This window comes from Macaca fascicularis, chromosome 1 (assembly GCF_037993035.2).
Source record: "Macaca fascicularis isolate 582-1 chromosome 1, T2T-MFA8v1.1".
Lineage (NCBI taxonomy): Eukaryota > Metazoa > Chordata > Mammalia > Primates > Cercopithecidae > Macaca > Macaca fascicularis.
In genome coordinates this window covers 139,398,283-139,415,457 of record NC_088375.1, presented here as the reverse complement: position 1 = coordinate 139,415,457, position 17,175 = coordinate 139,398,283, and the positions used below count along the sequence as shown (strand labels likewise).

The window sequence follows — 17,175 nt, the reverse complement described above, 5'->3', positions numbered from 1 at the left end:
TCTGGAAAGGATAAGCAAAAGGCCTTATCTAAGATACAAGGGCAAAAGCAGTGGGACAAAAGCCTCAGGCAACTAGACAGAGAAGAATCTGAGAGTAATCAAGGGAGTAAAGAAGAAAATGCAGTTGGAGTCAGGTGGTGTATAACATGCAGAGGTTACAGTCAGGGGACAGGAAGGCTGGGCTGAAGCCTGGGAAAGGCTGTGCTGAACATCAGCAATCAGTGGAGGTGGACAGCAGGAAGGAAAAGGATGTGCAGCAGATGGGGATGACGTATTTGCTTGGCTCACATGATGGTACACAGTATTTCTTTTTTATGTTTATTTAATCATCTGAGGAGTAACAGTTAAACAGAAACATCTAAATATCAAGACTAACATTAAATCACCAAATAAATTCTAAACCCTCGAATCACTGACTATTTATGAACCTCAGGTCTCTTACAATTCTATTGGTGACAGAATTTTCAGAGATGTCATCATTGTGTATACAGCATTTTGGGGTCTACTTTTCCACGTATACAGCTACATCCATTTCGTGTTTCTCCACTGCGTGAATGTACCGCAGTCATCTAGCCACTTGCTGATTTCTCTTTATCCAGCATAGCTTTCATCTTCTTTTAAGCCATACCAAAAAGGTAAGCAAGTTATAAATTGTTTTCATTTAGGCAAATGCACCAATGTTTTAAGGATACTGAATTTATTGGCTCATCCTCAAATATTAGTTACTTGCATTTTGCTTGGTGAGAACTCAAAAAAACTTTCCAATTTAATCAAATAAATAACTGGGAAGAACAGTAAACGTTGGTTCTGTAGGCTCTTGCCCAATTGATAAGTTCCCTCTAACGCGCTCTATCGTTATTTGGTCTGGTCAGAATATTCCTGCTCGTTGTGCATTCACATAATCCATCAAGAGGCTGAATAACATGGTGCTTATGCACCAAGGCTTTGCAATCATGCAGACCATGGTTGGCTGCTTAACAGCAATGTGACCTGGGACAGTTTACTTACCCATGCTATGTCTCAGTTTCCCCTGTCATGAATTCATTCATTCAACAAATATTTTATTGAGCAAAGATAATATGACAGGTACTGTTCTGAGCATTAGGGATTTATTAGTGAACAAAAGTCCTAGCCCTTGTAAGGTTTACATTACCGTGGGTAGACAGAAAATAATAGATATATAGTCATGTGTTGCTTAACAATGGGGATACTTTCTGCGAAATGCATTATTAGGTGATTTCGCTGTGTGTGCACATCACAGGGTGTACTTACAAAAATCTGGATGTTACACCTACGCTAAATTGTATAGCCTACTACTTCTCCTAGATCACAAACCTGCATAGCATGCTACTATACTGAATACTGTAGGCAACTGTAACACATGGTTAAATATTTGTATATCTAAACACTTCTAAACATAGAGAAAGCACAGTAAAAATACCGTATGAAAGACAGAAAATGGCACACCTGTATAGGGGACTTACCATGAATGGAGGTTGTAGGCATGGAAGTTGCTCTAGGTGAGTCAGTGAGTGGTGAGTAAGTGTGAAGGCCCAGGACATTCCTGTACACTACTGTAGAACTTATGAACACTGTACCCTTAGGCTATACTAAGTTTATTAAAAAATATTTGTTCTTTCTTCAATAATAAATTAACTTTAGCTTACTATAACTTTTTTTACTTTACAAACTTTTAAATTTTTGAAAAAACTTTGACTTTTGTAGAAATATTTAGTTTAAAACACACATTGTACAGTTGAACAAAAAAATTTTTTATATCTTTTTTTTTTTTTTAAAGTTTTAAGCCTTTTTGTTAAAAACTAAGACATAGACACACACATTACCCTAGGCCTACATAGCATCAGATCATCAACATCACTGTCATCCACCTCCACATCTTGTCCCACTGAAAGGTCTTCAGGGCCACTAACATGCATAGAGCTGTCATCTCCTATGAGAACAATGCCTTCTTCTGGAATACCTCCTGAAGGACCTGCCTGAAGCTGTTTTACAGTTAATGTATTTTTTTTTTTTTTTACTAAGTAGAAAGAGTACACTCTGAAATAGTGATAAAAAGCATAATATAGTAAATAAACCAGTAACGTAGTAATTTATTATCAAGTATTATACACTGTACATAATTATATGTGCTATACTTTTACATGACTGGCAGTGTAGTAGGCTTGTTTACCAGTGTTACATTAGGACAACTATGATGTCACCAGGTGATCGGAATTTTTCAGCTCCATTATAATCTTACAGGACCACTATTGTTTGTCTGTTGTTGACTGAAAAGCAGGATAAGGGAATGGGGTGATATAGAAGACAAAGACTTTCCTGAGGAGGTGACTTACTCATAAGCAAGTATCTGATGAAGTAGTAGGGTATTCTGGGCAGAATCAGATACTGATTAGAGCAAGAGGCAGTAAAGAGGATGATGAATGAAGATTTTTGTGGACTGACTCTAAGTTACTGAAGGCCAATGGAAGGGTTTGGGGGCTGAAGAGGAGGGGGAGCTTGAGACAGATTATAGCTAAATAGAAATATTATGCCAGGGTGAAACTGTATCTCAGGGTTCTGAACTTCTTGTAGTGAATAACCCAAACAGAGATGCAGGGCAAGACAGAATTGGCCCTGCCAGTTCTTAGTGGGAGGTGGAGAGTCAGTTCTAACATATTCTCTTCTTGGGAATTGGTAGTGGTAAAGTGGAGAATGTTAGGGATGGGGAATGCTAACCAAACCAGAAGCAAATGTAGCACAGGGGAAACGGTATCTGCTGGGGAGATTAAATAAGATAACACATGTAAAGCATTTAACACAGTGCTTGCTCCATGGTAATGCGTAGCTATTATTATCCATCAAAGAGCAAAGTAATATACTTGTGGCATTTTTCAAACTTTAAGAGTACTGTGTGGAAGAAAGGCCTGAGCCTTATGAAACACATAGATGATGTGGGCTGTGCTAATCTTGTCCTCAAGTCCTGTTACTCTGTCACAGGCATAGCATTGACCTGGCATGACTCAGCCTACCCTTCAGGGGATACTGGATAATAGTAACCCAGCCATCCAATTTGGTCTCTTTGTCTTCCAGTCATATATATCACTTGCAGTAGATTGGGCAGGGCAAAAATTGAGGAAGGGTCCCAGAAAATACTGCTCTTGGTAATCACGCTTCTTCTTTTTATATAAATATATATATTATAATATATTTAAATATTTATATATATATCAGGCTCCTTCTATCTTTACATAAATATATAAATATCTTTTAAATATATTTATATATATAAAGATATGTAAATATATAAAGATATTAAATATAAATATGTATAGATATTTCTATATCTTTATATATTTATATACATTTATATATGTTTATTTATAATTTATATATATTTATACATGTGTAAAGATAGAAGAAGCCTGATTACCAAGGGCAGTATTTTCTGGACTTCCACCAACAGTGGATGCCTAAAGGATTCTTGAGCTTCCCCTACTCGGGATCTGCAGTGACCTTGTAGTACACTTCTTAGCCCGTGGCCAAATGGCCTTGAAGGTCTGTAGCCGTAACATAGTGAACAAGTCTGATGACATGATAAATAAGGCTGAGCTTGCCATTTCAAAACAAGAGTTGTCAATTTTGCCCTTGTATGGGAAACTAGACTTCCCAGCCTACTTGTGATCATCCTGATTTTTGGGGTTTGGTCTGAGCTATAAGTAGTGCAGACATTCAGGCATCAGGCTCCAACATCCCCTCTACAACTTAGGGATGCCCAGCTTTGGTTTCAGTGCATATCAGTAGCATCCTACAGACCCAAGGGGCTATACAGTCTGCATGCTCCATGCATGTTGATGACTGCTTGCCTGACTGTAACTGCAGGGAAGGCAAAAGAGCTCAGAGGTTGTCAATGCCACACTGGGTTGGTATTTCATTTCCTTGCCCTGATGTTCCATCACGAAAAACAAATACATAAATAAAGACCTAAACATTTTTTTGGTTGGAATGGTCAGGCCATGCCTGCTTAGCATCATCACTACAGATTGTTATCAGGTTAACCAAACATTGTTTTCCCAACCTTCCTGGCGGCTCCTACTTTCAGTTGAGGAAACCGAATCTTTTAGTTTTCCTGTTCTCTGGACCAAGGTGATGATTTCCTGGCTTCTTGATCTTTTTTTGTTTTCATTGTATTTTCAACTCTCTGAAATGTTTTCACAGAGGGCTTTAAACTCTACTAACCCAGTATTTTTTCCTTTTGTTTTCTCCACACCCTGAAGTAAGTGGCTTCTCAAAAGCACAGACAGCTAGAGCTAGATGAAACCTCAGGGAATAATTTAGGTCAATCCCTTTCCTTCGGCTTGAGGAGTAAGGGAAACACATTGACAATACCACTTGCTAGGAATAGAGTCTACATGTGGCATTTTGCAAAATTACCTAATTTAAACCTTAGAATAGCTCTGAGAGGTAGATGTTCTATCCTCCTGTTTTAGACAAGGAAGCTATGGTACAGAGAAATTAACTGGTCTATGTGAGATCATACAGTTAGCTAGTGACATAGCTGAGACTCAAACCCACGCTTTTTGAAGATTAGGCCAGGGTTCTCCTCTCAACTATACTGGCCTGGCTGAGGCCTGCCAACTAGGTCTAGCTTTTGCTGGAAGTGGACTTAAGGCAAGAGGGCTCTAAGAAAGGTTCTGACACAGGGAATTTAATTAAAGGTTAAATTCTGGCAATTGTTATTAACATTTTATATAGCTTTAGCAGAGATATCAGTAGCAGACTATAACATGCTATTGTCACAGTAAGATGGATTAGGAAAGGTTTTCAGCAGAGAAAATGGTGAAATGGTTAATGTTTTCACAAGAAAATGGAGTGTCCGTCCTAAACAGGAAGAACTGGCTTGAATTCAAAATGATTATATAATTCCTGACTTCAGTCATGGCACTCTCTTAAGTAGGTAAGTGATATTTTTCCTGTGATACTTCCTCAATTTTTGTACACATACCTACGTATTAAATTTCTATCTTGCTGAACTGAAAACTGGTCAATAGTGTTCCTTATTTTATGTGCATACTATTTTTGCAGTATAAAAATAAGCTTAAGAATTTTTATAGAAGATGATCTGATTCATTAACTCTGAGTCAAAGGATATGTAAGAACACTTCTCCATGAGATTCTGAGCATGTGTGTGTGTTTATGTGTGTGAGAGAAAGATACAGATATACAGAAAGAGAGACATTCATATATTCAAAGACAATGAAACAGAGGCAAGGAGGTAGAATATGACAAGTTGAGATCCTAAAGTTTCTGTGCTCTTAGTGTGCTTAAAGAACGTGGTATTTTGGGCCAGGTGCTCATGCTTGTAATCCCAGCACTTTGGGAGGCCAAGGCAGGCAGATCACTTGAGGTCAGGGGTTCGAGAATAGCCTGGCCAACATGGTGAAACCCCGTCTCTACTAAAAATACAAAAATTAGCTGAGCACAGTGGCACGTGCCTGTAATCCCAGCTACTCAGGAGGCTGAGGCAGGACAACTGCTTGAACCCGGCGGGGCAGAGGATGCAGTGAGCTGAGATTGCGCCATTGCACTCCAGCCTGGGCGACAGAATGAGACTCTGTCTCAAAAAATGTATATATTTTGGAGCCAAGTTTGGATTCCACACATTGAATAAGCAGTCAAGGTCCTCCAACGAAAATGTCCTTCACTGTCAGTGCTTTCAGGCTTTCAAAGATTGTTTCCTTTACTTGTCCATCACATATTTCCCAAAATCATAGCAGTGATGCACCTCACCCATCAGTAACTTACAGAAGCAGAATGGCACTGCTTTGTTGAAATCAGGAGGTTTTTGGAAGGTTTTAAAAACTGACTTCAAGTTCAGCTGAGTTACATTAAGACTGCTTGGCTGCACTAATGACTGTTTCCTATTGCACATGCAAAAGACAAGAACATTGTAGGACTTCGGGAAAGCAGTGAGTTTATCGCAGCTCTATTCCGAGAGGATCCCACTGAAAGCAAGTAGAGGAGTGACTCTATGCTAGTTTTCTCAGACTTTCACATCACATTCATCCAGGGGTACTTAACAGAAATGGAGATTCTTTCTAAATCAGAATCCCTGGGTCTAGGCACCAGGAATACACATTTCAAACAAGCTTCCAGGTGATTCTGGTGCACACTGGAGATTGGGGACGTCTGCTCTACACTATAGGAACAGGATTGGCTATGTTCAGGCATGGTATCCCTACCTTCATGCAACCTGGCAGACGGGGTGTGTGTGTGTTAAAGAGGAAAAGCAGTGGGAAGAAGGAGATGTGGGCACTGGTGATCCATCAAAGGCCGTTCTCTCTCATCCTGCTCAATACCACTTTACGGGCCAGCAGCCCTGCTGAACCCATCTGGGAGGGGCTTTTCAGTGAGCCTGAGGTTTCCAACAGCAGAGAGAACTGCCAGATATTGGAGAACTCAGCCAGAATGCCCCTCCATGTGTTGGTTAGGCTTCTGGAGTCATCTCTTAGAAGGCAGGTATCCCTGAGTGGAGTTCAATCGAAAGGACTAGAAGTTAGTTCCCTAATTATCTGTTAACACTTTATTTTTATTTTTTTGAGATGGAGTTTTTTACTCTTGTCACCCAGGCTGGAATGCAGTGGCACAATCTTGACTCACCGCAACCTCCGCCTCCCGCATTCAAGTGCTTCTCCTGCCTCAGCCTCCCAAGTAGCTGGGATTATAGGCACCCACTACCATGCCCAGTTCATTTTTGTGTTTTTAGTAGAGACAGGGTTTTACCATATTGGCCAGGCTGGTCTCAAACTCCTGACCTCAGGTGATCCACCCGCCTCGGCCTCCCAAAGTGCTGGGATTACAGGTGTGCGCCACCGTGTCCAGCTGTTAACACTTTAAAAAAGCGTAGTTTAGAGTATCCAGAGAATATGCACAGGATATAAGGAAGACACCCAAAAGTGGAAAGACAAAGACATTAATATTAATAGGGAGGTGGCAGGTGGCAAGGCACCATATCCCCTGCCACTTAAAGTCATCTTGCCTGCCAAGGTGTCCCATTCCATCCCTGCTAAAGGGCATGTGAGAAATGGCTTGCTGCAGGTGCTTCGCATTACAACCTGGGCCTTTGGGGGAGGTGAGGGTGCAATAAGTAGGGCCTCATTGGTGGGGTTCAGTCTGTCAGTAGCACAGAGTGGACCCTCTCCCAGAGTAGTCTTAAGGGCAGGGGCAGCAAGTTTTAATCCAGCAGTTGATCTGGAGACATTTTGCCTGACTAAAAGCCGAGTCTTGTTAAGGAAGAGATTCTCAAACACCATGGTGAGAATATTAAACCTCTGAGTTTTCTAAATCAAATATGAAGCCCCATGTTGATTGAAACAGTTTCTGCCTAATTGCAAACAAGATGGGGTATTTGAGGCATTGACGGTCCAGGGAAGGGATAGCTGTGAAAGCATGGGCTCCAGAGCCTGACTGCCTGGGATTGCATCCTGGCTCTACCATTTCCTGCCTGTGTTATCCTGGGGGAATCGTTTCACCTCTCTGTACTTCAGTTGCCTCATCTGTAAAACGGGGATTTGAGTAGTGCTTCCCTTATGGGGTTATAGGGAGGATTAAGTGAAGTAAGATCGGCAAAGCAATTAGATCATAGCACGTCTTACATTTGCGGCTTAGTTTTATTTTTAGTTTCTCTGTACAGGACTGCCTCACAATAAATACCAAAAGATGTGTCTTGGAACTGAAGCAGGGAGGAGAATCTTTATGGCATCTGTATGGTTGATGTTCTTTCAAGATCGACAGTGGCTCTTTTGACTGAATTACAGTCTTCTCTCCTCCCCCAAATCCCACTGAGGGCATGGCTGGGCCACAGTCCAGGCATCTTCTGTTGGGGCAGCAGGTTCTCAGGTTCTCTTTGAAGAGTCTTTTAAGGGGAAAAGAGGTGGCGGTGGCAGAATAAACTCCTATTTTGTGCAGTTCAGCTAACAGGGAAGATAATGCACACCAAGTTATTTACTGGTAGGGCTTCTCAGGGTAAGATTTAAAATAAAATTCTGTTGGAGAATATAGACAGTCCATTCTAGGGTATAAAATGGAATTATCTTAACCAGGATTAAATCACATTTCCTGAGTCTGACGGAGCGTTTCCAGGGAGAGTAAGCGCCATGCAGCCTTCTATGCCAGTTGTCCATTGTTGTTCCTGACTCCCACCTCCACTGGCTGTCTAACCCCATTCAGTTTTCCCTGCCAGCCCACCATGGTGTAAATCTTTGAAACAGAGAGCTGGGTCTGAAAACAAAACCAGGCTCCCTTTGATTGGGGGAAGTGCTGGCAATGGGAAGGTATGAAAGAAAACTGGATGGAGGGACACTAACTTTAAATGTGCTGTTAATTATAAGCAAGTGTGCTAAAATCCATGTTAAAATTCTAATAACTACCACCAGCTTATCACTCTGTGTTGTCTCATCTATATGACTTTATTAAAAAATATATTTATGAATTAAATAGTCATGACCTGAGCAGAAGGGCAGCATAGTATAACAATAAAGTATAGATGCTGTAGTCTCAGGCTATCTGGGTTTGAATCCTGTCTGCCACTTGGCCTTCAGACTTTGGGTAAGCCAATTTTCTTTCTAATGCCTCAGTTTTCTTATTCACAAAATGAGGACAGACATGGTAGGTAACTAACTCATAGGGTTACTGTGAGGATTAAATACATATAAGGTATTATAGTGGTACTGGCATTTTACCTGGCTTGGGGCTTGGGAAGATGAGTAAGCCATCAGAGAGCTTACAATTGAGAAATGGTATTGTATTCAGCCCCTATCACATGCTCTGCACAAAGCAGGTACACACAAAAAAATCTCATGGGAAGACTGAAGAAATTACTCATACATTGTTAGGTGTCTAGAGGTGCTGGCCAGTTTAACATCACAAAATATCCCAGAACAAACATAGGTTTTATGCAATACCTGTACAAATATGAACAAAAACTTCTGAAACATGTCATTAGTTAAAAACTCCATGCTCCAGTCCTGAGTCTTTAAAAGCTATGAAACATCCTTATAAAAAGCAGACTACAAAGAGAGAGCCTGTCCCAGGGGTCAAATTCCCTACATTCAGGCAATTTGAGGCAAAAGAAAAATGTAATTTAAATCCCCCCACTCCCACCAAAAAAGACATAGTCCACAACGTTAAAACAAAACAAAACAAAACAAAAAAACCCTCTAGCTAAGTATCCCATTATAAACTTTCATTAGACCAATTTTTTTTGGAAAACCTGAAATGAGGCTTCAAGTGCTTATCTGAATGATTAGACATAATTATGAGGCAGGAGTATCTATAACATCCTGGCATTCTTGAAAGCATGCAGCCCTCAAATGTCCCCAACACACCAACTTTACTCCTTTTCCACTCTTCCTTTCCCCTCCTCTCTCTCTCTCTCTTCAGTCAGTGAAAGGCAAATTTCTGTGTTATCCCATTCCCTGCAGTTTTAACCTGCCAAGGGATTCCCTCTCCAGCTCCCTCCTGAGGGACTGGTCCAGCTTCTCTTACTGGCCAAGTTCATCTCTCCTTTGGCTCCAGCTGTCTTTCCCACACTAGATTCCTCATGGAAATCCTCTCATCCTGCTGGGAAAGGACCTCTGGCAGCACTGCCATTTATAATCTTATTAACTTTAGGAAACAGCTCTCCTACTATGATACACTTCTCTTGCCTTTTTTCCTTCTCTTGCCCAAATCCTGTTAATTTTACTCAGAAAGCCTCTCAAATCTGGGCCTTGCTCTTGATCTCCACCATCCCTGACTGGTGCAGGCCATCTCTCCTCCCACGTGGTTCCCCCAACCCTCCCACCCACATTCCCAGCCCTATCTCCTCCTGCTCCATTTCACTCTTTACAGTGCTGCTACATGACTTTTTCCTAAAACGCAAATCTAGTCATGTCATCACTTACCTTCGATGGCTTCTTCCTGCCTTCAAAATAAAGTCCAAATATCCTGGATTAAAAGTTCCTTCCTAAAACTCACTACCTATACTTTTATTCTTCATTATTGCGGTTTGAAGACTCGCCTGAATTATTTTCTATGGTAATAGAGAAGCTGCATCAGTATTGTTCCAGTTACTAAAACAACAATAAATGTGAGGAATCAAGAAATATATTTCTGGCCAGGCCTGGTGGCTCATGCTTGTAATCCCGGCACTTTGGGAGGCCAAGGTGGGAAGATCACTTGCCCCAGGAGTTCAAGATCAGCCTGGGCAACAGGGTGAGACCCTGTCTCTCTAAAAAAAAAAAAAAAAATCAGCTGGGTGGCATGCACCTGTGGTCTCAGCTAGCCTCAGGAGGCTGAGGCAGGAGGATTACTTGGGCCTGAGAGGCAGAAGTTGCAGTGAGCTGTGTTCATGGCACTATACTCCAGGCTGGGTAAGAGCAAGATCCTGTCCTAAAAAAAAAAGAAATATATTTCCTGTTGGTAGCCATGTATTTGGTGATCATTTAGGTACAACCAGTTGTGCAATTCTAAAGCAGACCTAATTGTTCCAAATGCTTTCTTTGTTCAAATTAATGAGTTCTGTAATACATAAACCAGGATTAGCAAAGATTTGGCCAGTATGAGTTAATTCAACCTATACTTACTGGAAATCAAAAGCTTTAAGACCAACATGCCACATTAAAAAAAAAAAAAGAAAGAAAGAAAAACAGGAATGAGGAGGGAGAAAAATCACTAAATTGAAGGTTCAGAAAGAGAAGAAGAGAAGGCAACAAAGACATATCCTACCTACCAAATGACCAATTCTGCCCCAGGCTGCGCCTGATCAAAAAATGGCAGTTAACACACACTCAAATTCTTTGTAAATAATTTGTAATTTCATTTTAGTCTCCACAGCCACAATAGGTGGTAGCTATGATTATCCATATTTTAAGGTGAGAAAATAGGCTTGCAATGTTTATTTTGCTTACCATGGTAATCACTGGTTAAATACAATGCTTAAAGTTAGGGGGTAATACTCAACCCTCCTGTTTCCCTAGAGGGAAGAGAATTTCCAAGTTCCAGGTGGGAAGAGTAGAGTCTCTTCTTTTCAGTCTTCTCACTCTATCCTTCTCTAAGGAGAAAGAGCAGCTTGCCCGATCAGTGAGTTTAGGAGGACAGACTGAGGATGCTCAGCCAGCCCCCATGGGCTTTTTCACTTTTTAAATTCTTTTCAGCTTGTCTATTGTCAACATGTGACCATGCTCTACACCCAGACGGGTGTGCTGGATAGGGAAGAACAGAGGCAGGCCTGCTGTCTAATTTAGGAGAGAAGTATTAGTAAACCTAGGGTGGCTGCATATATAAGCAGCATCTTCCAACATGGCTTTTATTGTTGATAAAGTGAATAATTTGATTTCTATGCCTTCTTTTTTTTTAATTTTTAATATTAAAGACAGAGTCTCACTCTGTAGCCCAGGCTGGAGTGCAGTGGTGCCATCTCCGCTCACTGCAAGCTCTGCCTCCCAGGCTCAAGCAATGCTCGTGTCTCAGCCTCCCGAGTAGCTGGGATTTCAGGTGTGCACCACCACATCTGGCTAATTTTTGTATTTTTAGTAGAGATGGGGTTTCACCATGTTGGCCTGGCTGGTCTCGAACTCAAACTCCTCAAGTGATCCACCAACCTTGGCCTCCCAAAGCGCTGTGATTATAGGTGTGAGCCACCAAACCCAGCCATTTCTATGTCTTATTTCTCAGCTAGTTATGAATGTAAGTGGAGAAGACGGGGGGCTATCAACTGGCTTCCTAAAAGCCAAATACAAGGCATAAATATAGGCATTCAATTAAATGAATGAATGAATTTGTCCAAGGCCACATAGCTAATAAGCTATAGAGTAGAGACCTGGATCTGTGTCTGACAGAAAGGCATGATTTTCTAAACTTCCACTTTGATGCTTCTCATACGATGTACTATTTCCAGGAGTAAATTCATGCTTCCAGATGGCTGCCAGGAAACTGGAAACACTGGTTGTTGCAGGCACAAAGTACCTTAAAGACACAGGTATGCCTAAGAATGTTGCTGATAATCTATTTTTCTACAACAGTGATGAGGGATGAGTTCAGTAATGACTGCTTGTTGTCAGTTACCTCATGGGCCAATATCGATTAAGCCCTGTAGGTACTGAGGGGGAACCTGCAAGGTGGGGAGAAGTAGCGTAAGCAGCCCCAGCAGCAGCATGGAACAGATCGGGAAGGAGAAAGGCAGGCAGCCTAGCCTGAAGTTGGATGAGCACAAGAGGGGCGGGGCAAGGGACTGAGGACCAGGGGAAGGAGGCTGAGTGGGTTGGGGATGAGGGGAAGGCAGGGGAAAGAGGATGAACATAAAAACGCCAGGACAGCAAAAGACTGAAGAGAAAAGTATGTCCAAACAAAAAATATAAAGGGGAGACAGATAAAAGAACAAGAGTAAATCACACGCTATGAAAATAGCCACAAACGGATTTTCCATTTCATGTCAAAATGATGAAAAGTGAGAGCTGGCCTGTGTGCCAGTAGCCTTCAGAAACTCAGAAATAAAATATCCCATTTGAAAATAGTTTGGGGAGCCAGCAGATGACAAGATTCCTCCTGCAGGCAAAAGTGAATTAAAGCAACGATAGTTATCTACTGCTCCTTCCCCACTCCCACTGTTTGGCTGGCAAGCACATATGAGCTCAGCAGGACTCTGTAATTGCTTTTTAAAAGTATCTGGTAGAACTGAAGATTGTGTGTTCACAAACACCATATAAAAACAGGGTCATCTTTGCCTTCCACGAAGTGTTTTTCACTCTGTTTCAAGGCCCAGCTTAGTCTTTTTTCCCCTTACTAAAGCGGCAAACAAAGAATTCTCTGACACACTGCACCCACTGCAGATGAAAGCGCTTAAGTGTGAGTGAAAGCAACAATGTTTAGAGTGACATTTACTAGCTGAAAACAGCGAAATCAGAGCGTTCCAGTTCACGGAGATTAAATGTCAGGCTTTAAACATTTAGTAGAGTATTAACTATGGAAGTTTTAAAATTTAGGATTCAGTTTTATATTGCAAACAGCACTTAAAACTTTTTAAAGCAAGGAAACAAGTGGTCCATAGGCTGAATAAACATATTTATTTTCAACTGAAAGTGAATGAACTGCAGGACAGTTACTGAGCTTAGCGCAACAATACCAGAGGTGCTCACTGTCCTTCACCATCCCAGATTAATAAGAGAAGGGTGACATTCTTCACACTTCATGTTTTGGAAGACACAAGTCAAAGTCCAAAACACAGGAGTTTGCGGGCACATAATTTTCCACAGTGGTTGTGGACTTTAAAAGTTCAAGAGTTTTTATATTATTGTTCTAGAATGAATGCCCTCGGTCTTTTTTTTTTTTTTTTTTTTTTTTTTTGAGACAGGGTCTTGCTTTATTGCCCAGGCTGGAGTACAGTGGCACCATAATGACTCACTGCAGCTTTGACCTCCTGGGGTCAAGTGAGCCTCCTGCCTCCACCTCCTGAGTAGCTGGGACTACAGTGTGTGTCATGCCTGGCTAATTTTTAAAAATTTTAAAATATTTTGTAGAGATGGGATCTTACTATGTTGCCCAGGGTGGTCTTGAACTCTTGGCCTCAAACAATCCTCCTGCCTCAGCCTCCCAAAGTGTTGGGATTATAGGAATGAGCCACCATGCCCAACCTGAATGCCTTTTAATGGACCAAAAAAGTAAGAGGGGAAAATATAGCATTTTTGTTTTAATATTATTTTCCATAGATAAATTTATTTATGACAAAATTAGCTATAATTTCTAAATATAACATCCATTTTTGATTCAATCACAAAACCTCAGAATTTGATATCAGTAGTCCTTTCATTCAAAGTCAGCTAGTTAAGTATCTTCTCTATTATGCTTACTATGAGGTGTTGGATAGATACAAAGCCAGTGATAATGGATATTTCAAACTTTGTTTTAAACATCTTGTATGCATTGTATTCAATTCCCAATATCTTTATGAAGTGGCCACAATTATCCTCATTTTACAGATAAGAAACCTGGGGCTTTGAAAGATTAAGGACTTTGCCCAAGACCAGAGGACTACTAAATTATGTAGAACCCAAACTCCAGCACTGACTCCAAAGCCTGGGAAATTAACTTCCTTTTTTTTTTTTGAGACAGCATGTCGCTCTGTCCCCCAAGATGGAGTGCAGTGGCACGATCTTGGCTCACTGCAACCTCTGCCTCCTGGCTTCAAGCAATTCTTATGACTCAGCCTCCCCACTAGCTGGGATTACAGGTGCCTGCCACTGTGCCTGGCTAATTTTTGTATTTTTAGCAGAGACAAAGTTTTGCCATGTTGGCCAGGATAGTCTCGAACTCCTGACCTCAGGTGATCTGCCTGCCTTGGTCTTCTAAAATGCTGGGATTACAGGTGTGAGCCACAGTGCCTGGCCCCGGGTAATTAACTTTTTTTTTTTTTTTTTTTTTTTTTGAGACAGAGTCTCGCTCTGTTGCCCAGGCTGGAGTGAAGTGGCACAATCTCGGCTCACTGAAAGCTCTGCCTTCTGGGTTCACGTCATTCTCCCGCCTCAGCCTCCCGACTAGCCGGGACTACAGGCGCCCGCCACCACATCCGGTTAATTTTTTTTTGTATTTTTAGTAGAGACAGGGTTTCACCACATTAGCCAGGATGGTCTCGATCTCCTGACCTCGTGATCCACCAGCCTCGGCCTCCCAAAGTGCTAGGATTACAGGAGTGAGCCACCTTGCCCACCTCCCCCACCTTTTTTTCTTGAGACACAGTCTCGCTCTGTTGCCCAGGCTGGAGTGCAGTGGCATGATCTCGACTCACTGCAACCTTCGCCTTCCGCATTCAAGCAATTATCCTGCCTCAGCCTCATGAGTAGCTGGGATTACAGGTGTGTGCCACCATGCCTGGCTAACTTTTGTATTTTTAGTGGAGATGGGGTTTCACCATGTTGGCAGGAACTCTCCATCTAGCAGTGACCACAGAGATGTGAACAAATACAGTTTAACTCAAGCAATGCCACAACAAGAATACGAAGAGAGAGATACACAGAGTAATTCCGATCTTGGAAGACCTCACAGAGGAAAAGACATTGAAGCCAGGTCTTGATGCATGAGGATAAGTCTTTCAGACGAAAAAAGCAATGATTACTCTAGAAATAAGGAAATGCATGTACCAAAATTTAGAGGGCTTGACACATCCATGGAATGTTCAGAGTGCAGTGTGTATTTGAAGGTGGGGTGCCTGGAAGCAGAGACACAGGCAGTTACAACAGCCAGGTGAACATGAAAAGGGAGGCAGAAGCAAGGTAATGGAGGAGGCCAGAGTCAGGACATGTTTCTAAGCCAGAAACAAAATGGTCTATGACCTACTGGTCACAGGCAGTGAGAGAGAAGAATCCATAGTTGCTGGATTTGTATACTGTTACATCATTTAGGTCTCAAAATTAAAGAGGTAAGACAGATTAAGAGTGGGGACAGGGATCAGAAAGATGGTATCTTAGTTCAATTTGGAAAAACTGAGTTTGAAATACTTGAGAAGCAGTTAAGCATCCTCTTTACTGCATTCTTCACTTGAATAAACATTGAGTTTCTCTTGTATCAAGTAAAAAGAAAATTAAAAGAGGAATGAAACTGGATCCCATCCTCCTAGAGTTCACTGTATAGTCTGGTTCTTCATGGAGCAGTAGGTAAGGGGAACTTATAGGGGGATTTCTGTTTGTTATGGTGACTAAGGGGTGCTATTTGCACTTATTGGACAGGTGCCAGGGATATAGACATTCTGCAGTACTTGGGATTGGCTTACATCCCTCTTTACTTTCAATGTCCCATTGGACATCTACATAGTGAAAAATCTGTTTAGCGCTATTTGAACCTAAAACCTAATTCTGTTTTATATAGAAAGACAATTTTTTTTTTTACAGGTTGTATACTGAATTGTCCTAAATAGAACCTCCATGGAAACTGAGGGAAGACTATACTTGGTTTGTTTGGAACTTTACAAAAGCTGTTCACTATTTTAAAAAATTACATCATGGGCAGCAAAGCTGCTCACAGGTTTTGAGTTATCAATACAATGAACCCGGATCGGTCTGAATTGTAGCTGTCCTACTCATGGTAATTCTATATTCAGAATCTATGCACTTGATTATGCCTTCTGGTTGGTCATGCCTGGGTATGTACATATTAGAAAACATGTAATTTGACTATAAATTCCTTTCATTTTTCCTTTTTATTAAAATTAGAGTATTTTATTGCACTTTTGGAATTATATATAGGTAGGTTCCATTAACTATGACTTTCATTTCAGGATAGGAAAGGACATGATATAAAAAGGATTACAATAGGTTTGAGAATGACTAGTGAGAGATGGAGATATATAAATTGAATTGAATACAAAGGAATCCATGAAAGCACTTCAGAGAGGTAAAAAGTAAAGGGGAGAACCAGGAAGAGAGATTATTGGCCATGAGACATCTGGGAAAGCTCATGGAGGAGAGATTATTGACCATGGGAGATCTGGGAAGACTCACGGAGGAAGAATGAAATGAGCGGGTGCTGATTGATATCCTTCATTAGAATAACTCCAGAAATGTGGGGCTTAGTACCCACCTTGGAACCTGTCTCCAGTGAGGCCCAGTCATTCTGGCACGGCTTTGTTATCAATTTCTTTTCCATGCTCTTCCTGTATCTTCCCGACAAAGGCCTTTGTTCTGGGAGGCTCCAATGGGCAGAGTATGATGAATCCGATGAATCCCTAACCTCTGTGGTGTCTCTTCTGGAATCTGAAAACTGTGGTCTCTGTAATACTTTCTGGTTAATCTTCTCTTCTTTAGGCTAAACCTCTCTACTTCCTCCAACTGTTTCTCATATAATTCGGTTTCATATTTCCTCACCATCTGGATCATTTTCCTCTGAACATGCTGCAATTTGTCAATGGCCCTTTAAAAGTGTGATGCCTAGAACCCAATGTGGCTTCCAGAGTTGAAACATGTAACTGTATTTCCTAATATTTCCAAAAGGCAAAAATGTTATCCCTTTGCACAGGCAGTGAGATCAGGACAGAGGAGGGGGGTGGGGACGGTCTGTCTTAATAATCCCTGTATTGCCAGTATTGAAAAATTTCGTTTTTTGTTTGAGCAAGTTCTATATGATTTTTTAATACTTGCAAGTAGACTTCTG

At 41.3% G+C, this 17,175-nt stretch overlaps 1 protein-coding gene across 8 annotated transcripts in view; it reads right to left on the bottom strand.

Annotated features, from left to right (window-relative positions):
• Positions 1-17,175, bottom strand: part of ALG14 (ALG14 UDP-N-acetylglucosaminyltransferase subunit) — a 307,938-nt gene that overhangs the window by 62,013 nt on the left and 228,750 nt on the right. Inside the window, exon 4 of one of the 8 annotated variants that reach the window (XM_074001137.1) lies at positions 7,652-7,970. The exons of 6 other annotated variants lie outside the window; for them this stretch is intronic. In XM_074001137.1, the coding sequence (XP_073857238.1) occupies positions 7,953-7,970 (18 nt within the window). In that variant the 3' untranslated portion in view covers positions 7,652-7,952. Of the gene's footprint in view, positions 1-7,651; positions 7,971-10,308; positions 10,429-17,175 lie in introns of those variants that run through there. One more of the 8 variants, XM_065518540.1, reaches the window with a different exon arrangement.